The sequence below is a fragment of the Gigantopelta aegis genome, chromosome 15, assembly GCF_016097555.1.
Source record: "Gigantopelta aegis isolate Gae_Host chromosome 15, Gae_host_genome, whole genome shotgun sequence".
Lineage (NCBI taxonomy): Eukaryota > Metazoa > Mollusca > Gastropoda > Neomphalida > Peltospiridae > Gigantopelta > Gigantopelta aegis.
Window position 1 is genome coordinate 22,227,715 of NC_054713.1, and position 23,523 is coordinate 22,251,237.

Below are 23,523 nucleotides of genomic sequence, written 5' to 3' on the forward strand. Positions count from 1 at the left end.
TACTGTCCCATCAGTGGTGACGAATTACGGTAATGAGAAAAGTAACCCAGGTTTGCTGTATTAGTTACTCCATTGTTTTTTTGTTTTATTTTCTTTACTCGTGATTATGCCCATATCCCTGTGTGCGTCCAATATATATATAGCCAAGACGTCCAATCCACCTTCCCAGACACAGATACACATCCACTACAGTCCACGTAATTATTTCTTTATGCCGGTTAAAAATTTCTAAGTATTTTGTGTGTGGTTTGTAAACTTTATTTCCATTGTAAGCATTAAAACAATTGTAAACAATTAAATATGATATGCATGTCATAAAATATAAATACCAGCAATCTGATAAAAAACTGAAAAACTACACAAAAACAAAAACACACTCACTTTAAATAAAACAAAATAATAAAAACAAGCAAACAAACACTATAAATTAAAAAAACAGTAGTACAGATTGTGTGAAAAAGAAAACTATGTTTATAATTGTGTTTTTATTTGCTATTTTAGAACACTAACGTTAAAACACACTTTGAATAATAAAGAACAGCCGCTAGTCTCTACTGATCGTCGAGACGGGGTGGGGGTGGTGACAAAGGAAAAAAACAACAACCCCCCCCCCCCAAAAAAAAAAAAAAAAAAAAAAAAAAAACACCCAGCAACAAAACAAAAAGTTTTAGAAATGTCACAAAACCACACCAAAACAACCCCCCACCCCACCCACCCTTTACAAAACAAACTAATAACAAAAACAAACTCTGCAACAAGAAAAAGAAAGAAAAAAAAGAGAAAAAAAAGACGCAACAATATTAAAAATCTAACAAAAAGCAAACCCCAACCCTCCAAAAAACCCACTACTACAAAACAAAACAACATCATAAACAAGACAAAACAAAATAAATCTTTACAGCCATATAAAACTCTTAATAAATACATGTAGTTAATTTGATATTATAGTATTAATACTGATATAAAACAAAATGGTTTCACATGTAACTTTTCCTTTAAAATGTTCACTGCAATCTCGGAGATCCTCGGAAGGTTATTCCATTTGTCTTTGCGACCACATTCATATTTATTAAAACGTGTACAATTTATTATCATTAATTAAGCCTTGTTGGATATATATGTATGTTAGCGAATTAGGGCTAAGCATTTGTTTGAGTCCATTAAATATATTACCAACCAATAACAACCTCCTAATGTCTATTGTCTAAAACTACATGACTGATTGGGTACAGAAACTGGACCTGAACTGAACTGAACTGAACATTTATTTCTCTCAGGCCGTAATCCACGGCATATGAGGAACAATATATAATACAACAATTCACACTTTTTAACAAGATGACAGAGTAAAACTATTCACATAAGTATATCTACATAAAACGAACATGGGAATATAATTATAAATAATTGGTTTGGGTTTGCATACACAATAATAATACAATAAAGCTATGAGCCGGAGGGCTTGAAAGTATTCATAATATGTTTACAAAATATTGCAAGTTTTCGGAGGACACCAGTTTTTTTTACAATTAAATAATTCGTGAAATTTATATGTGTTTGGTTTGGATCGATAATATTTCGGTATATATTGAAGTCTGAATTGGTTAAAATATGGGCATGTAAAAATATAATGGAATTCATCTCCGATGTCGTTAGTGTTGCATAAAAAACACAATCTATCATGTAATGGTTTACGTATCCATCTACCTGTCTCTATTGGAAGATTGTGGTTTGATACTCTAAAACGTAACAATGGGCACCAATGTTTTTTTTCTAATAAATTTAAATAATTTTCGAATGCTATACTGCTTTTAAATATTTTGTAACAAGATGCTTTCGATGAAGTGTCAATATGACTGTACCGTGTTTGCAAAAATTAATCTATGAGTTTTGTTGAAATAAACATTTTCAACAATGAAGCACTATTAATAAGCTCACAATGTGACCACCATATGTATGTGCAACCAATATTATCTAAAATTTATTTTATAAAAGCTATCCATTTGTGATCATAAAAATGTGTATTATAATCATTCAATAACATTCTGTACACTAATAATGATAGCTTGGACTGCTTCCCAGTAATCATCCTAAACCAAAATCCTATCATTCTTATTTTTACTGTTATATCTACCGGGAAGCATCCAAGTTCTCCATACAACATATATAATGGGGTGGATTTTCTAAGAGGCAATAATAACTTTAAATATTTGCAATACAATTTTTCTATGCAGGACAGACTTTCAAAACCCCAAATTTCACATCCGTATAAAGCAATAGGTAAAACCATACAATCAAATAATTTAAGTTGGCATTGAATGGAAAGATGGCAACGTTTTCCTTGTCTAAGTGTAAAATACATAGCTTTTTGAGCTTGATCATATTGATGTTTTCGAGCATTAGTGAATTTATTGGATTTATGAAATATAATTCCAAGATATTTGTATATTTCTACATTATCTAGATTTGTGTTTCCTAAATGGAACCTTTTGGAATAATCTTTTTTATTACCACTGAAAATTAGCACTTTTGTTTTTTTACAATTTACATTTAGTTTCCATTTTGTACAATAAGAGTCGAAAATATTTAATAAATCTGCATGTCGTCATAATTTTCGGCAAAGAGCGCTGTGTCATCAGCATATAGTAACACAAAAAGAACAATATTTGTATACAAAGTGGAATCTGTGAATAAGTTATCTATGCGGATGCCATTTCAATCATTAGTTTTAAACGTATCCTCTAAATCATTGAGAAACATGGAGAATAATAGGGGCGATAAATTTTCTCCCTGTCTAACACCCATGGAACATTGAAAATAATCCGACATTGTGTTATGTGCACTAATGCATGGCTTAATGTTCTGATACATGCTATATATTACTTTAAAACATTTACCATTAATACCATTTTGTATTAGTTTACCCCAAAGTCCTGTTCTCCATACTGAGTCGAATGCCTTGCTAAAATCTATAAAAGTACAATACAGTTTTTTCTACCGTGCTTTTAGCAATTCGATGAGTCCATATAATGTAAAAATGTGATCGTTCGTCGAGTACTCCTTCCTGAATCCGGCTTGAACTTCAGATAACAAATCATTAGTTTCTAAATATAATTTCAGTCTATTATTTAAAACAGCTGTAAACAGTTTCCCGAGACAACTAAGTAAAGTAATAGGTCTATAATTTTCTGGAACAGTTCTATCGCCACATTTATAGATCGGTTTGATTATGCCAACTAGCCACGAATCAGGAAAGATGCCATGTTCAAACACTAAATTAAAGAGCTTAACATACACAGGGACCATACAGCCGATAGTTTGCTTAATATACTCGTTGATTATTTGGTCTATTCCGCAGGCTTTATTGTTTTTTAGATTTTTAACAACGGCGAGTATTTCTTCTTGTAATATTGATTCATTTAGCATGGTAGTGTCCTCAAAATCTATATTAAAACTTGGATCTTTTCCTTCTGTTGTGTTGTCATCACTGCTGTTTATATTTTTAAAGTAATCGTACAGAGTGTCTAAAGGGAGGAGAGTAGGGTCTTGTTTTTCTTTTAACAGTTTCCAAAAGGCGTGGGTATCATGTTGACTAAGTTCTGTGAGTCTTTGTTCTGTCTTCCAATTGTGTTTGTTAACATATTTCCGTATTACATTTCTGTAGCTTTTACTGGCATTCAAAAGTCGTTGCTTATTATCAGGTGTTTTTCGTTGTTTGTATGCTGATCTCGCTTCTGTATACTTTCTTCTTAGTGTTCTGCAATGATTGCCAAACCATGCTTCGTTACGGGTATCGCAATTACCGTAAACATATTTACTACTGTATTCAAACGTAATAATGGGAAGACACTGGAACAAGTGTTTGTGGCACGTACTTATTCTCATGACTGTCGACCATTTACTGCAGCACCTACTGCCAGGACCAGAGGAAAGCAGTCTGACCTACACACCTGTCAAACAGAAATCACAGGTGGAGACAACTAAAATAAAATATTATTATTTTAATTTTGTTTTGTTTAACGAAACCACAAGATCATCGGCTATTGGATGTCAGACATTTGGTAATTTTGACATACAGTCCTAAAGAGGAAACCTGCTACATTTTCCCATTAGTCTTTTATATGCACCATCCGACAGACAGGATAGCACATACCTTTACCACGGCCTTTGATATATCAGTCGTGGTGCACTGGCTGGAACAAGAAATATCCCAATGGGTCCACCGATGGGGATGGATTCCAAACCGAATGCGCATCAAGCAGGCGCTTTACAACTGGGCTACGTCCCGCCCCCCAAAACGAACACACCAATTAACTAAATAAACAGTCATTTTCCGATATAGTTGTCTGAACTATACCGCCGCATCATGGACAGTTATTTTCAATTTATTTTGTAGCCAGTTTGACAATGATGTTTTATTTTGTATTGGAAAATGATGTATACTTATTTCTGGCTTACTGGAATGGATATTGTTTTGTGTAACGACACCGCTAGAACACATTGATTTATTAATCATCGGATATTGGATGTCAAAGGGATGGATATTATACAGACATATGCCTGTTTCATCATTCTGCAAAAATGTACAGACCGGTAGGTTTATTTCTTTGGATGAAAGACCTGATGTGACGCGCCGACGATTACGTAACTACACGCTAAACACGGTTCGGTGTGATGAAGTAAAATGGTTGCCTCCGTTATATATAATAGCCCTCACATTTTTACTGTTTTATAAATTAAATATATCAATATACTTATTGATATTAAACGATAATGTGCATTAAATATCGTTGAATATGCATACCAGTCTGAATGTCTTGCCTAATCATCCCTTTAAAGTTCAATTTTGAGTTTGTTTTGTTAAATATCACCACTAGAGCACACTGGATAACTAATCATTGACTAATGAATGTCAGACAATTTGTAATTCTGTTACGTGTACTTCTGAGAAAATCCCTTACATTTAATATGAGTTTATTTATAAAACAATATATTTCAGAACTGCGGTCCCACCAACTGAACCAACGGGACCGTAACTGATATTATTTACACCGAGCTGTTCAGCAGATTGTAGAATACAGAACATCATCACCGACAGAGTCTGTCTTATCATCATATCCTCCTGTGGCTCCCTGTTCTTGCTCTGGGTCTTCAGTGTAAACGAGTCCTGGTGAAACATATGGGATATTCGGCTTATTCCCAGACTTCTTCGGTTTTCTTACTTCAGTGTAGACATCACCGGTTACCTCAGACTCGGGACCGTGACCTTTAGATTCAGGACTCTTCCCGCCTGACTTCTTTGGTTTTCTTACTTCAGTGTAGACATCACCGGTTATCTCAGACTCGGAACCCTTCCCTATAGATTCAGGACTCTTCCCTCTATATTTCTTCTGTTTGTTTACCACGGCGTAAACATCACAAGAGGGTTTAGGCTTCAAGGATAGTTTCGTCTTTTTCGTTTTATCAACCACAGAATACAGCTCATTGTCATGCATAACAGGCAAATCAGGTCCCTTCACGGATTTGATTGGTTTCTTCTTCTTGTTAACCTTGGCGTACATGTTTGACACGTCATCTTCGTCAGGTTCTGGTTGTAGGTTAACGTGCATGCTTGTGCTAGGCAGGTTTGGTTTTAGGGCGACGTGCGGTTTCCAAGTAGTGCCTCCAGCTTCGTCATCAATAGATACATAGTCGTCTGATGGAGAGCGAATCGTCTGGTTGCCAGTCTGGTTTTGGTCTGTTAAAACTCCTGGATGTCTGCCAAATGACTCGGTGTTCTGGTTTGTGTAATCATTCGCGTTAACGTTGACGTAGTCTCCATCATCGTTTGATTCTTGGTTTTTCTTTCGTCTCTTTCTGAATGTATTAAGAGAAAATATTTGTTTCTCAATACCTTACAGATAGAACTGAAAGTTTACATTAATGCTAATATCTATACATGTATGATGAACTTTGACATAATATATTACATATGTGATAAGAAACTATTGTGATATGTATGACTTCATAATTCAAAATTATCATTTGATACCAAAACCTCAAAATTATTATTTTATGCCTAATTGTTTCTCTAGATTACATTATTTAAATAACGTAGGAGGCCATCGGTCTACAGGCTGGTAGATACTGGGTTCGGATTCCAGTCGAGGCATGGGATTTTTATTCCAGATACCGACTCCAAACCCTGAGTGAGTGCTCCGCAAGGCTCAATGGGTAGGTGTAAACCACTTGCACCGACCAGTGATCCATAACTGGTTCAACAAAGGCCATGGTTTGTGCTATCCTGCCTGTGGGAAGTGCAAATACAAGATCCCTTGCTGCTAATCGGAAGAGTAGCCCATGTAGTGGCGACAGCGGGTTTCCTCTCAAAATCTGTGTGGTCCTTAACCATATGTCTGACGCCATATAACCGTAAATAAAATGTGTTGAGTGCGTCGTTAAATAAAACATTTCTTTCTTTCTTTTTTTAAAATAACGTTTAACTATGTGGGTGGTGGGTATACAATAAAATTCCATCACCTCCTCCCTAGAACTGTGTACGGACAATTGCTCACCCTAGAACAGTCCGAATTAGCATATCATTTCATTAAGGGACTAACCCGAGTTGTCTGCCATTATAACTTATTTACGAATAACATTTTCCAGTTTAGAGAATTCAGTATCTTGTCGTCTTAATGTTTGAATTAGCCCAAACCAGATTTTATCTTCGAATAATTTCGTACTTATGAAAAAATATATATCACAAAGAAAATCAACAATGACTGCTGCTGCCACTGATATTGTAACAACATATATTTGGTATGTAATTGTAATCGCTAAACACGGAAACATTTTATAATGGCTGCAAACGCAGGATTGTCCCTTTACTTGAATTGTACGCATTTCGAGAAATAACAGCAGCAAAAATGATTTTACTCAGGACATGCATAAAGTTAGTTTTGGTTTAAATAGTAATATTATAACATTTAATGATAGGTACGTTCAAATCTGTTTTACTTTTGAAGGAAACACAAAAAGTGATAGCTCTCTCAATGTGGGTTAAAAAAGAAGAAGTTTGTTTTGTTTAACGACACCACTGGAGCAAATTGATTAATTAATCAGCGGCTATTGGATGTCAAACATTTGGTAATTCTGACTCGTATTCATCAGAAAAATCCCCGCTACATTTTCCCTAATGCAGCAAGGGATATTTTCTATGCACTTTCCACACAGACAGGACAGCACATACCACGGCCTTTCTCCAGTTGTGGTGCACTGGATGGAACGAGAAAAAACACTATCAGCTAAATGAATCACCGAGGTGGTTCAGTTCTACGACGCAACCACCTCAAGCGAGCACTCAACCGACTGAGCTAAATCCCCCCCCCCCCCCCTCCAATGTGGGTTGGACATACATGTAAATGCATCTGTAAATATATATCTATACATAGTTTATGGTTTTTAGTTTTATTTCTTGTAAATACAATATCAAACAACAATAACAAAGAAACAAAAATAAATCAGCGGAATTAAATTAGCCCCCTAAAAATACACACAAACAAATCACAAACAGACAAACAAACAAACATCAACACAACAAACCAAAAACCACTGTGTGACAAAATACTAAGAAATAAAACAACGACAATAAAAAGAAAACAACTTAGGTTCAATTTTCTGTTTTGTTTACCTTTTAACTAAAACGACAACGACAATGACCACCACAGCAACCAGCACGACGCCGCCGATACCACCTGCTACAGCTGCTTCTAAATATCGAAACACGTATTGATAATTCAACATCACAATTCATGCAGTCATTTGAATTAGTTTTATCGGCGGAATCGTTGATACGTAGATGTTAGAATAATACGAGAGCAGTTCTAAAATATCCAGACTTAGTTTCAAGCAAGGACTGTTTTATAAGAGACATTGACTAAAAAACTATTTTCTAAGTGGTCAACAGACAATACCCCATTTCAAAACACAATGTGCAAGATCACATTGAGATGGGAATGGTTATGTGAGCCGCGGTCCCTAGTCGACGTTTCCAGCGACTGGTACATCCAAGACATCGGGACATACTTAGAGAATAACTAACGAGCTACGAGGAATTACGGATTATCTGTCCCGAGTGAATTAATGTTGTAAACCCGAGCCTCTGGCGAGGGTTTTACAGCATTAATTCACGAGGGACAGATAATCCGTAATTCCTCGTAGTGAGTTGGTTATTCTCTTTATTACCCATTGTCAATCTTTACGATTTTAAAAGTATATTTACGTTGTCGCTGCTGTAACAACTAACAAGCTCTACCAGCCATAACAATATATTCATACGCGCCGTTACCGGTGCACACCCAACAGTATCCACCAAAGAATAGTCAAAATAATAAAATAAAAACAATTTTAAACATTTGTACATTTATTTAGATTTTTAATTCCGTAAATGTTCGTATCGTAAAAAAATATTTGAAGTTCGTAGTAATAGTTTGACCGATGAATGGAATCATGAATGAACAAAAAGTGGTCCCGGCAGTATGTAATTGCCAATCAAATCTTGTCTTTTTAAAGCCAGCCAATCAGTGACTGTAGAAGCAATCTGCACACTGTGCAAAGATCGAAAAAATATTACCCCGTATATTTGAGCCCATATGGGTAATAAAAAGAAATCATACATACTAGTATATGTTAAATGTCAAATCTTTGCGATTATTGCTTGTCGCCATGACAAAAATAATAAACAAAGCGTCACTGTCGACAATAGTCTGAAAATGTGTACCTATAGACACCAGCCGACGCAACGTTCTAATCGGAGCAAAACTGGAGATTAGACGCGACTGTCGAGTCTTTGCCCTACACACACCTATCGTTTAACCCGATATATCACTCGAGTTGACATTAATGGGTAGGTGTGTGCCAAGCAAATGTCTACGACTGCATCATTAGCCCCGTTGAAAGTTAATCTTGTTGAATACCAATACAGAAAGGTATTACACGATTTTCTGATCAAGTGTTTGACAATTTGATTAAAGTCTTGAACTTAAAGTGTCATACAGGTGTGTGTAGTGGGTTCGAATTGTGCAAATAACAGTTTATGATTTTAAATATTACTAACCTTGAAGTGTCCAGTATCCTTATTTTGCATAACCCATTAAGTACATTAAAACATATAGTGAATAATTAAAGGATTTGCAACAAGGTAACCCACAACTGGTAACGAAGTAGATGTATTGTTTCATGAACCATTCTGTATTGGAACTACATGCAACTGGACAAGGACACCCCAACAAAATTAAATGTTAATTAGTCCTTCTGATATTTTATTCCTATGCGTTAAAACATCATTTCTTATAGCAATAATGTCGGTGAACAACAACACAGAATGATTGCCTACAGTGACTTTAATAAAAACAGTATTTTGGACATACATTGGAGTATTAAGTTTTATCATTCCATTTCATCAGAGATAAATGCAATACAACACAATAATAATTTGAAGCATAATACTAGGTTAAACAGAATAGTTTTAAAAGTATCACCTGGAAATGTTTCTGGGTTTGAAGTCGACTGAGACATCTTGGCGGATGGTTGAGTCGTGTTTAATATATGTGTTTGTGTAGGCCGCACTGAGACTGATGTGGAACTTACCACGCCGGGTTGGGTTGAGCTGACCGAGTTAACAGTTGAGATGGTGACTGGGCTGCTGGCTGGACTGCCATTTGGCCAAAAACAATTAAAACTCAAACTACCTAGAAGGATAGTGACAAGCATATCATATTATTACTTTGCTGGGTCTATTCTGTCAACATTCGTAATGGATACCCCATTGGGCCTGGAACTAGTATGTCCGTTTGTCTGTCAGTCTATCGTTCAGTCTGTCGTGAGTTTGTTTCTTTGTTACTTTGGATTTTCAAAACATTGCATCTGCATAGTGTGCCTTTGTGTACTTAATGTCATGAGGCAATTATATAACAACTAGAATCAGCGTATAACGTTTATATAAAGCGTAAATGGAAGAATGTTTTAACAAAAGGCTTAAAAAAATAAAAAGAAGGGAGAATCTAGACTACCACAAGGTTATATGTACAGTTGTTATAGAAAAATAAATTAAATCTCATTATCAATATTTTGTTTCAGTGGTAACAGGTTTTGTGAACTTATAATTGTTTTTATTCCACTACCCCCTTTCGTTTCTCTCCTTTGAATTCCATTTCATTTCCTCCCGGTTTGGCAACTCCTCCTATCTTTCAACTTATTTCGCTCTCCACCTCCACCTCCCAGTCCTTGTCTCTCCAGCCGCGACATATGCTTGTCTCTTGTGACTATCCGTACCACACACCTGTCATTCCCCATCAGCTTTTAGCTGTGGGCGTAGTCTGACCACTTCTTGGAGTGTTTAGTAGTTACTGGGGGGGGGGGGGGGGGGGGGGGGGGTACGTAGTCCAGTGGTAAAGCGTTCGCTTGATGCGCGGTCGGCCTAGGATCGATCCCCGTTGGTGGACCTATTGGGCTATTTCTCGTTCCAGCCAGTGCTCCACAACTGGTGTAACAAAGGCCGTGGTGTGTATTATCCTGTCTGTGGGATGGTGCATATAAAAGATCACTTGTCACTGATCGAAAAGAGTAGCCAATGAAGCTGCGACAGCGGGTTTCCTCTCTCAATATCTGTGTGGTCCTTAACCATATGTCTGACGCCATATAACCGTAAATAAAATGTGTTGAGTGCGTCGTTAAATAAAACATTTCCTTCCTTCCTAGATACTGTGGGCATTGTTAAGAGGCACTTATAACCTACTATACACCCCTACTACCGGCGGTCGTTAGTTAGTGTCGTGGGTCAGACCAGTATTCGTGGACGACGTTGAGACAGGTAGGCGATGGTGTGGACAGCTCAGAAGACAGAGTCGGAGGAAACCGACAGACAGGGTCGAAACATATTGAAATCGTGGGACAAATTGTAAAGTTTTTTTTTATATTAAGATAACGAGAATATAGATGAGAAAGATCAATGGAAGTGTAAGCCAGCTTTGACGAGATTTGAACCAGCTTGATTGTCCAGCAAGGTTTTTTGAACTTGATATCTTTTGCAATTAAAATGTTTATAAAAGAGAGAATTTCCTCGTTTACTCAAAAACCGTCCTACTAATGGCTAATGCGTAACGTGTTACGAACAATAATGTTTACCTTTTCACTTCAGTGAGGAAATGTGTATGAAACGTTTTCCATATAATCACTTATCATTTTTATTTACATAATCAATTCCAATGAGTAGTAAGAATCTGCCATTTGTCTACCCTCTTCCCAAAACTGTAAAATATTTTATTTTCGTGCATTAAAGTTTCGCAATTTGATGAAAATTTGTCAAATCACGAGATTTTATTTTCGCGAATTCACCATTCCCCCAATAAAAAATAAACTACTGATATCAATTATCTAACAATTTTACAAACAGTTTTAATGAAGTTAGTGACACCAAGATCATATTTTCAAGTGTTGTAGTTTCGAAGATGTCACATTTTTAATAATATCATCTTATCTTGTCATGAACTCTACAGATTAATGTCACCTATAGTGACACATGATATACTTCATACTTGTTTAGCTTCCAATATTATGTTGTTTCCACGTTTCTTTTGAAAATACACGTACATCCATATTTTTGTTTGGAGGTCTCGATGTATAGATAGATAGATACTCTTTATTTCCTCCATATTATGAAGATTTTTTATACACACACAAACAAAAGTAGGGACATAAATAAATAAATACATTAATTAATTAATTTCACGGGATTATATACAACTGTAATGTTGCCTACATGTACACTGAGCTTTCATTTAAAACTTGATTATATATTGGCGACACACATGTACAAATTTTGAAAATTGCAATATAAACTGGACCCACACATGAAAGTCAATATCACTGATGTCATTATTTTTTCCACCAAGAATACAGTTTAAAAGTTTGTCTTCATTTTGATCACAACAGATAACATATTCATGTACAGAAAAAATATTTGCTATTTTATCAAATGTCTTATTTCTGATTTGTAATAATTTTTCACAATTTAGTAGAATATGTTTTGTATAGTCAACGGTTTCTTTGTCACAGAGAATGCAGTTTCTATCAAATAATTTCATGCTGCCTATTTTAATTACGGAAGATATTGGAAGTGTGAACTTTGGATGCACGTAAGCTATTTTCCAAAGAATGTGAATCGTTATGTCTGTGTGTATGTTGTAAAATCGAAGAAGTTCATTTGTATCCCTCAGGTGAGACCGGTGGCTTTCATTTTCCCATTCAAGAAGGGTTCTGTATACCCTGGCTCTCCATCGCTCCTTGTCTACAAATGTACCATTTTGGACATAGCAATATATAACATCAGTAATATTGTATTTGTATGCTACATTAAAGATGTCTGATATAAAGTTTTTTGTTCCATTTCTTACACCTACTAGATACTGTCCTAATTTCCAAAGAAATATTTGTTTAGAAACACATGTTGTGTCTTGTAGAACATAAACGTCCAAGAAATAACAATTTACATTTATTAATATAGGATTCCAGGGACCAGAGACCAAGCGTTGCTGTTGTCGCGGTAGGAGAACGTTGGTCAAGTCCTTGCGTTCTTCTAGCAAACTGTCTTTGAGACCTTTCTATCCTAGTAATATTGTTTGCAGATAGATCGTAAAGTAGTTCACACCCGTAAAATGCTGATGGAAGTATAACCCTTTTCCATATATTTGCACTTGTGATTGGATTCATACCGTTTATATGGAGAGAGAGAGACAGACAGACAGACAGAGAGAGAGAGAGAGAGAGAGAGAGAGAGAGAGAGAGTGAGAGAGAGAGAGAGAGAGAGAGAGAGAGAGAGAGAGAGAGAGAGAGAGAGAAAGAGACGGAGACAGAGAGAGAGAGAGAAAGAAAGAAAGAGAGGGAAAGAGAGAGACAGAGACAGACAGAGAGAGAGAGAGAGAGAGAGAGAGAGAGAGAGAGAGAGAGAGAGAGAGAGAGAACGCAGATGAACTGATTTCTAGGAAATTGCCTGGTTGTGAATGTGGTTTATATGTATACATGTATGTATACGTGCGTGGGTATAGATTTGTTTGATCACCATTGATGTACATGAAAGGACCGCAATAGTAATTGAAGGAACATCAAATGAGTCAATGAATTAAAACAAAAAGTCTATACCTGAACCAACCGCAATGTTTAACTTGATGCAGTACGTCGTATTCTTGTACCCAACTATCGTCGTCAGTTTAATTAACACTCCTTCATTTTGAAGATTCCGCGGATACATTGGAATAGTTCCATTAGGTTTACAGTTATAAATAACTGGCCTTGGTGATAATATATGTAATGCTGATGTACAGTTTTTGTCTGGAAGTGTAACATGGTATATACCAATCTGAAGGGACTGTGTTGTCTTAAGCGAACACTTGCAATTGACTGGTTTGTTGGCAGGTACGAACACGTCAAGAAATAGTCCTTGAACACCACTGGCAGCTTCATTTGTACACATGTGTATCACTAAAATGAATAATAATAATGTATAAATAAATAAATAAATAAGTAAATAAATATGTATGTATGTATATATGTATGTATGTATGTATGTATGTATGTCGAGGTTGACTGTTACATACATAGATATTAACTTTGCAGACTTACCACGATACCTTTTGAGCTTTTCAACGGCATATGCTCACATGGGGGGTTGGCCACTGGCACTGCCACGATAGTATGTAGCTGATGTATGGCGTCAGAATCTCACTATATGTACATGTAAAATATCTAAATATAATGTAATGTATGTATGTATGTATGTATATATGTGTTAGTGTGTGTGTGTGTGTGTGTGTGTGTGTGTGTGTGTGTGTGTGTCTGTGTGTGTATGTGCGTGTATCTTTGCATTCGTATGTATGCTTGTCTTTGTCTATGTGTTAATTATAAAATGAAATCACTTAAATTAGTATATTTATTAGCAGCTTATATAAGCCGTACATAAACTATAATAATCATAATAATAACTATACTGCTATACTGAGAGTACTGCTAAAGCAATACAAGTCCCATACTGAGATCAACATATTTTCGAACATGTACATGCACATCCTAAATTCAAGAACAATAATTCTATGAAAAAGATTAAATCGAAATGAAACTATCATTAAGCATTGCAAATATTGTTGTTATATAATCCGGAAATAAAGTTTCATATCTTATAAGTTCAAGGGTCCTAACTGCTTGAACAATTTATAAATTGCTATAAAAGTTAAACTTGATCTGTAACAGAACATGATAAAGCTATCCAAACAAATTCAGCTCAATACATTAAGGCATTTCTAAAAACAACCCCTAATTATCGTATCGCCTAAATCAAGAGCCCTAACCCTGACAAAAATGGGTAAATCGCCATGTATGTCGAATTTGATCTGTAACAGTGTATGCTATAACTATACAAAAACATTCAGGTCAATATCTCAAAGCGTTGTAAAAAAAGAAAAACCATCCGGAAAACTATATGTGGGACAGATTGACGGACAGACAGACAGAAGGACGGACAGAAGGACGGAGATGAAACCTAGTCTCTTCCGGTCGAACCGGTAGTTTCGAACAATAACGCTATGTTTGACGTTAAATACCATTACATTGATAATTTTAAAGTTCGCTGATAACAAATACTTGACATATTAATCACTAATAGACAAAAAGTAGGAAGAAACCCGACAGCAGCTACATATTTAACGGGAAGATTATTGAAAGGGGGTGCTGTCGGGTTTCTTCCTGTAGTGTGTGTATTATTGGTTAATATGTGAAATATGTGTTATTTAAGAATTGAACGTGAAATTTTTTGAGTTTCATGCTAGTATGAAACGCAAAACCGCTTTACACACTGTATGAATGGCGTAGCGCGTTAGCGCGAAGCCATTCATACTAAAGTATACTAATTTTCACGTTCAATTCTTATAATTCCAAACACATAACCATGTCATTAATGTAAAGCTCTTTGAAATAAAAAGTGAACTCTATTTTCCAACTATTTACTATTTTATTAACACGAAATTCATACTCAACATTAGCGGAATCTCTATGGTGGTTCGGCTTTTTCCGTCAATAGCCGAATGAGAGAATGACAATGTTACAATCATTAATACAATTCATATTAATTTTTTGCATTAAATGTCAATACCAACTAGAAACATTTTGAATTCACTATAAACATATAACGTAAGTAATTTCAATAACTTTTAACCTGTAATAAAAATGTCTGAAGCGACCTATTTTGTATGGTATAATTTATATGTGAAGCGGTTGGTGTATGAATATTTAACTACGAACTGTGCATGGGTGCCATTTTTTTTACTATTGTCCAGATTTACCAATTACGACGTTGAAATTACAGTTATAAAATTTTGAGTGCGTAAAAATTCCATGTGTTGATAGATTTGACATGGAGAAAGTGGTTTCAATATTTCCGGAAATGGATGAAACAGGTGTGTCGCGAGTTTCTGTGTTTACTGGCCTTGTAATTGTGGAAGTGGCGACAACACAGGATGGTTTTGGCGTGTCAAGTGGTGCGACACAAGTATTCGTGAGATTTGACAGTGCCATGCTCATGTTTCGTTTTTGGAAAGTGGAACATTCTCTGTTGTAGCTTCGAATTGAAGCTTCGTTCCTGTGGCCCGACATGTTTGACAGCAGACGATTACTGTTTGATGTCTAAAAATAGAATCTCAAAGAAATTCCTCGGGGATTCCTTTGTTGACATAATTCATAAAGTAGTTCCGGCTATAAGCCAAAAATAGTGCTAAACTGAGATTCATGGTGCTATGAATGTCAGTTTTTATCATCACGTGATAAGAATTTGACCAATCCAAGGGTTTATAACAAAGGCATTTTTAGAGATTGGAATTATTGGTATTTAACGTTGGTTATTGTTGTATTAGACCGGGGATATTTGCCTACCCAGTGGTAGGCAGCAATTCCGTGTTTTCGCTATATAGTTATCTCTGACGGCAAAGAGCGATCATAACCGTCCAAATATTCGTCTGCCTCTCGAAAGGCAGACTACTCGGGCTACACAGCTTGGTGAGGTGTAGCCATAGTGTACAGGTCACAAGTTCGCATGTATTTGTCGTCATATTCCAACACAGTCGGTCGCTAGAATATAGAATACATTTATTTTTTTATGCTGCATTGAATCCCAGGTGTTCTGTTTAATTAATTATAGGACATACCTGGAAAGTTACTGTTTTGTGTTGATTCTGCCGGACAGGCCTTGTTAGCTGAAATGACAGAATTAACCATAATATAATGTGTGGTTATCTTAACATGAAATAGGAAATATATTGTGTGTATGTATTATTAATTAGTATTTATAACATAAACATATAAGCTATAAAAGTCGGGAATTAAAAAAATAAATAAATGTCTTTGTTTTGGTGGTATTTTTCTTCCTTTTTAACATTTTGTACTGTGTGCGTGTCTCCTATGACATATACCAGGGGAGAAGTGATGAGTGTGAGCATTATATTTATCTGACAATCAGTCGCCTTTCAGAGATAAATTAATTGGCGATGGGTATTATAAGAATTTGTTTATTAATAGATATCGCTAGACGGGTATACCATGCCACGACACGTATCACAATGTTGTTTGCACTAAGCTAAACTCCGCCCCTAAAATAAAAAAACAAAAAAACAAAAAAACAAAACAATGTAAAGTTTATTGTATAAAGTTTTTAACGTAGAAACATATCGGTCATCTTAGTGCAATGAAGTTACTATTAAAACATCCCCCTTTCATAACTATGCACAGAGTGGTTGAGAGAACTAAGTTCGTGAGTTTTGAGTGTGCAGGGTGGGTGTAATGCTGTGAGCCAAATTTTAATAAACGCGTGTGATTGCGACTGTGTGTATGTGTGTGTGTTTGTTGTGTGTGTGTGTGCGTGCGTGTGTGTTTCTAAGTATATTCGTTTGCATGTGCGTGTGTGTTTGTATGTATGTATGTGTGTTTGTGTGCATGCGTGCTATTGTGTGTGTGTGTGTGTGTGTGTGTGTGCGTACATGCATGTGCAAGTGTATAGGTATATTCGTATACATATGCTTAACCAAAAAGGTTTAGCAATTTTTGGTTTATGATTAGCACATCAAAATTACGTAACATAATGTGATCAAACTTGCTAGTATGTTGATTGCATACTACCTCTCGCTGCGTGTAATGAAATGAACGTCATATCGCACGCCTTAGTCCAGAGGATATGTACACAAACATGACCGAATCGTGCACTTTGTGATAAAAGCATGAGACTTGGCATACGCATACTAGACATCATAGAGAGCGTTTTAAAGACTGGAGGCATGAGAGAGAGAGAGAGAGAGAGAGAGAGAGAGAGAGAGAGAGAGAGAGAGAGAGAGAGAGAGAGAGAGAGAGAGAGAGAGAGAGAGAATCTGAAGAAAATGATATAAGTACAGCTCACAACGTAGCATTTGCTGAACATTTCATTTATGCTATCAGCTCAAGAGGATAAGGACATTGCGTCTGTTTTTAAATTAACAGATTTGAAAACACTTTACACTACTAGAGTAGAACAGCTTGGAGATTATATATCTGCAGTTCACACAACTATATTAAAACATAAACTTCTTAGCTACTTCCCAGAATTAGAAGCGCACAATGATGGTCGAGATGTGCTACTTGCAGCTAATGCTAATGTTGGAACAAGTCTCACAAGAACATGTCATCACGACTCTGACGCTGAAGCTATGTATCTCGCCCGTGCTGCAAACATAATGCGTAGAGATATTTTCAAATTTAAATATGTGCCATTTAGTGGTTCTTTCACGAAGAAATGTCAAGTAGAATATGTCTCCAAGTCACTCCTTATGCTAATATCTATGATTTTGTATGGAACAAATATAAACAATTAACCAAACTTATCACAGCCTGGTTTGTCACTGTCACAGCTAGTGATGTACAACAGTTGTGTACGACGTCGGCAATCTTCTTCTGATAGCAGACACAACGAGCAGCGAGAGGCACCACCGTCACTGTTCCTTGGTGAATATGTACATTCAAAAACAAGGTCAAACGATCTTGCTGATACACTCTACAAGCTTGGACTAGGTGTTTCTTACGGCCGTGTGCTAGGTATGTCTGCTGACCTAGGTAACTCGGCCATTAAATACTTTAACAGTGTTGGAACAGGCTGTCCATCCTCACTAAATGATGGTGTGTTCACAACATCAGCAGTCGATAACATTGATCACAATAATATTGGAACTGAACAACCAAACATAGCTTTCAGGAAGTCTGGTAAATCAATTTCAGACCTGTCAGACAACTACACAGCAGTTTCAGCAGTGATGAGTGACCTTGCTGTTCCATGTATGCCTGGTCTGTTGTTGCCTAATTGCAGTTTGATACATAAAGCCACGAAAGAAGAATACAAGTGGTGTGAACACGTTAGTGTCATCATTGACAAGGACAACCAAAGCGACAACGAGTTGCATGTATCCTGGACAGTATATCATGCCAAGTGAAGTGAACTGCCTGACAATACACAGCACAATGCTATTACAGTTACAGCACTTCTGCCTCTATTTCTAGATGATTCAAAATCAGTTGCAATGATTCGACATTCCATGGACCACAGTTCACAGTTCGAGTTCTGGCAGTTAGTGCAGATAGTGCTGAAAGTAGAGCTGGAAGTGCTGATCTGGGACAGAGCCATCCATGAAGGAAACTTCATGCTTTGTTTGGATGCCTTAACACACCTGCAATGGCCCTTTCGTGTATTAAACCACTACAACTACGCACGTGCTGTGGCTGTACATGTACGAGACATGGTGATGCTACATGACAAGCACCCATATGTGTTCGCGCAGTTTTGTAAAGGTAAATTTAGTCAGTAAGACATGCAGACCATTTCCAAGGATGTCGTTAGATGAGAGTCATGAACAAAGTAATGCATTTGTTGAAGGAGATGGAAAGAACGAAAGAAATGTTTTATTTAACGACGCACTCAACACATTTTATTTACGGTTATATGGCGTCAGACATAATATGGTTAAGAACCACACAGATTTTGAGAGGAAACCCGCTGTCGCCACTACATGGGCTACTCTTCCGATTAGCAGCAAGGGATCTTTTATTTGCGCTTCCCACAGACAGGATAGCACAGACCATGGCCTTTGTTGAACCAGTTATGGATCACTGGTCGGTGCAAGTGGTTTACACCTACCCATTGAGCCTTGCGGAGCACTCACTCAGGGTTTGGAGTCGGTATCTGGATTAAAAATCCCATGCCTCGACTGGGATCCGAACCCAGTACCTACCAGCCTGTAGACCGATGGCCTGCCACGACGCCACCGAGGCCGTGAAGGAGATGGGGGAGCAGTTGGTCTTAAGAGAAGCCAGCAGCACTCGTTCGATGGATGGTAGTAAGGACCCGAGATGGCCCGTGTTGTTCAAGAGTTCTTTAATGGACTGCAGAAGATGGAGGCAAACTCTCAACTCAAACATCATGAGGATATGCCAAGTATATGCAGCTTATTGCTCATAATGTCACAGTGTTACAATAATCACAAAATTATATCATACTCAGTCGTTCACCATATTCACACATTGTCTTCACTGCACATGATAAATGAGTCATTTGGGCAAGGTGTACTGATTATATTTTTTGAAATCCTAGTAAAGTTGTTAGATTTTGTTCTTCTAATTGAAAGCAGCATTTGCTGAAAGATTTTCTGACAACATTTACCACACTATTAATGTGTTTTATTACCTAGTTTGGTCCCTTTATATTTTACATTATTCCATTCTTGTTCCATGATGCAAAATTCAATTCTCATGTCATAGGAATATTTATTATTATGTTAATCAAATAAATACTGATTGAACAAAACATTTCAAAATAAAGTTAATGAATATAATATTCAGCTTGAAATCCATTTTGTGAAACATATATTTTTGCTGTTGTCATTGAGTATTACAAAGCAAGTCTTTATGTTTTTACAGGCATGCAGATAACATTTTTCAAGCATGTAAAGTCCTTGGTCGTAACATTAAAAGATATGGGAAAACACGTTCTTGGACACTAGTGGCGAACTTCTAGTTCTAGACACACGTGAAGTTGTAGGTGCACCAGTTGTCAATTCAGTACGTAACATGGAGAAACTAGGTAAAGCCCATTTCAACCAGTTCTTCAAAGACCGCTTGATAGACCGCACAAAAGCACTTTACCTCTATTCTGTTTTCATTCTCAGAAAGAAAAGTCACGTGCACAAGAGCAACTGATGTCTTTAAAACGTGACCGCAACTTGTTTGCAAAATTGTACATTGCCTGGCAAGTACGTGATTCTGACTTAGAAGAGTTTTTCAGACATGAGAATCAGTCGTTTCCTCCATCACTATCTGACTACGGCAACATAATGTTTGGTGTAAAATCGGAATTGCTTCCGCGCCTGGCAGATCTTGTGTCCGACATCATCAGTTTATAGCCTGAAGTGGACATGAACGTCACTGATGATGCAGCTATAGTCAACATTGTCAAACCTGGCATCTCAGAAACATTTGATGATTATGTATCAAAATTCATGTCCTATATAAAAGGGCAGTTCACCAGCCTTTCATGCATTAACTGGCTGCGACACAACGTCATGCTTTGCTGGAAGAGGAAAACGTACTGCATGGTCAGCATGGAATGCGTTTGATGCTGCCACATCTGCTCTGTGTAGAATGATAAAATGTCAATCAGCAGATAGTCTAACCAATGTACTACCATCCTTTGAAAGATTCATAGTAGTAATGTATGACCGTGGAAGTGCTGAAGTAAGTGTAAACAGAGCGAGACAAGCTCTTTTAACACAAAAAGGTAGGGAACATTCCACCAACACAGGATGTACAAGCCCAACACATTCTCTGTGTGGGATACCAGGCAGGCCACATTTGGGGACAAGCACTGTTAAAAGATCCATATTTTTCCCAGTCCTGTAGGCACTGACTGGGTGCAAAAGACAGACTCGCTTGAGTGGCTGGTAAAGTGGACAACATTGCAACTTGCTGGAACAGCGTGTAGTGACGTCATTAGGTGTGGTTGTAAGGAATGCAGGGGACACTGTAGGTATTTAAAAGCACAGCTGTGCTGCACAGGTCTCTGTAAGTGTGGTGGGTGTTACCAAGAAAGGTAAATGGTACGTTCACATAGCCCGATACCTGTATCAACACAGTGTAATTCTTGAATCGTTAACAGTTTAAATCAACTTTTATAGTTTTGACCTAGACTTGACCTCTAGAGGTCATCCAAGGTCATTTTCCCAATTATGTTTTTAATTGTTGAAGGTCTCTTATGCAAACAGTCAATGATAAAACTACAGTAAAATATTATTTGGGATTATTTTTCCATGCTCCGATGTTGAGAATGCCTCCAATCTTTAAAATAACCTCTATGGTGTATAGTATCTGTGTGCCATGTTTCATGCTTTTATCAAAAAATATCCTCTGGACTACCTCAGTACGTACTGCACTTGCAAAAGCTTTGTACTCGTGACAGCGCAGATGCGTGCGCATTACGGATGGATTGAAACCTCGTTTCCATGCAGTGGACTAACAGTATTCAAAAATTATACAAAGAATTTCTCATGTTAAAATGGGTCGCCGTCCAGACTTGTCCGAAAACCAACGTCACGAACAATGGGAAGGCTAAACGCCGGTCAACGCATACACGACGTTGCACAGTACTTTCATGTTCATGACAGTACTACATCACGTCTCAGACAACGCGTACATCAAACTGGGCAGGTGCGAGATCGACCACGTTCCGGTAGACCACGATCAACTATTCCATGGGAAGACCGATATTTATTGAGATCATCACGACGTGATAGGTTTAAAGTGTACCTCGTGTATCCAGCACTTTGCAACAGACCATAGGCACAAACTCTCCGTAACCGTCTGCATGCCGCTCGATTATGTGCACGTCGCCTTGTCGTTGGTGTTCCCCTGACGGCGCGGCACATCCAGGAACGTTTTAAATGGACCTGAATTCACCAACATTGGCCTCGCAGACAATGGGATTAGACGTGATTCACGGATGAATCCAGGTTTTGTGTTCAATTTGCGGATGGTAGGCGTCGTGTATGGAGAAGACGGACAGAACGGTATGAAGCCAACAACGTCATTTAGCATGACCAGTATGGCGGTGGCAGCGTCGTGGTTTGAGCCGGTGTCAGGGTTAGGCATTCATTGTCCTGGTAAAACAGATTTCTGGAAACATGACTGCTCAACGTTATTGCGACAGGATCATCACACCAGTTGTCACTCCATTCCTGCATCAGCATTCTGTTTTTTTGTTGTTGTGGTAACAGGGCAATGCGCGACCGCACACCCATAGGTTCACCACTAATCTTCTTCAGAGGAACAACATCCAGGTGTTAAACTGGCCACCAAAGTCCCCTGACTTGTGCCCAATAGAACATGCGTGGGACCTACTGGGTTATAATGTTCGTGAAAGCCATCCCCATATCCTGAACGTCCGTGACCTTGAACTTGCTCTGGGTCCGGAATGGAATGCTATTACATTTCCTGAGAAGCATGAGACAACGCTGTACTGCTTTCATCAATACCGCTGGTACACACACATTATTGATACTGTCTCAATAGTTTGGTAGATCTACCCCTCCGTTGACGTTAAAGTGACGACGTTGGCACTGTGACAACAAATTACTGCTGGTCACATTCATAAATGCTGTATCAATGGAATAATGTGTGAATGCATGTGTGTGTGTGTGTGTGTGTGTGTGTGTGTGTGTGTGTGAGAGAGAGAGAGAGAGAGAGAGAGAGAGAGAGAGAGAGAGAGAGAGAGAGAGAGAGAGAGAGAGAGAGAGAGAGAGGTAAACACCTCTGGATTTGCTCGCTAAACCAAACATTTGAACGCCATGCATAAACTAACTCCCAATGTACGTATTATCATATAACCCATTGTTGAAAGCAGAATATATTATCGTTGTTTGTAGTCTGTGTATGCTACTAACTGGTGCACAGCTAAAATAAGTTCGCTTTATAGGATCTCATGTTTGAAGTTGGTGTACAGTTATGGAGATATAGTATACAATGTCGGAAGGGGAAGGAGCAGGCTAATCTGAGCTGTTCTTTGGCAATTACCTGTACCATGAACAGTTGTCTGTATTGATATTTAGTACAAATATTCCAACCAGTACTTTTTACCCCAATTAGGATCCCACTTAATTTCAGAAATTCAAGATCCGAAATGAGTGTATATCCACGTTTTTTAATATATTGTGTATACATATTCATACATACAGACACAAACAAACAAACAAACACACACACACACACACACACGCGCGCACACACACACACACACAAAGTAGAAGTATATTAAAGGCTGTGGTATGTGTTATCCTGTCCGTGGGAAAGTGAATATGACAGACCCTTTGCCGCTAATGAAAAAAAACCCATGTAACTGGCTTCCTCTAAAGACTGTGTCGAAATTACCAAATATTTGATATA

General features: G+C 37.4%; 1 protein-coding gene across 1 annotated transcript; it reads right to left on the minus strand.

The window, feature by feature from the left end:
- Positions 1 to 4,106: 4,106 nt before the first annotated feature.
- Positions 4,107 to 9,611, minus strand: LOC121390451. Its single transcript, XM_041522271.1, has 3 exons — positions 9,519 to 9,611; positions 7,670 to 7,748; positions 4,107 to 5,856 (listed from the first exon to the last, which is right to left on the minus strand). The coding sequence occupies exons 1-3, from the start codon at positions 9,553 to 9,555 to the stop codon at positions 5,061 to 5,063; spliced, it is 912 nt and encodes a 303-aa protein (XP_041378205.1). The 5' UTR covers positions 9,556 to 9,611; the 3' UTR covers positions 4,107 to 5,060.
- Between the last annotated feature and the right edge of the window lie 13,912 nt (positions 9,612 to 23,523).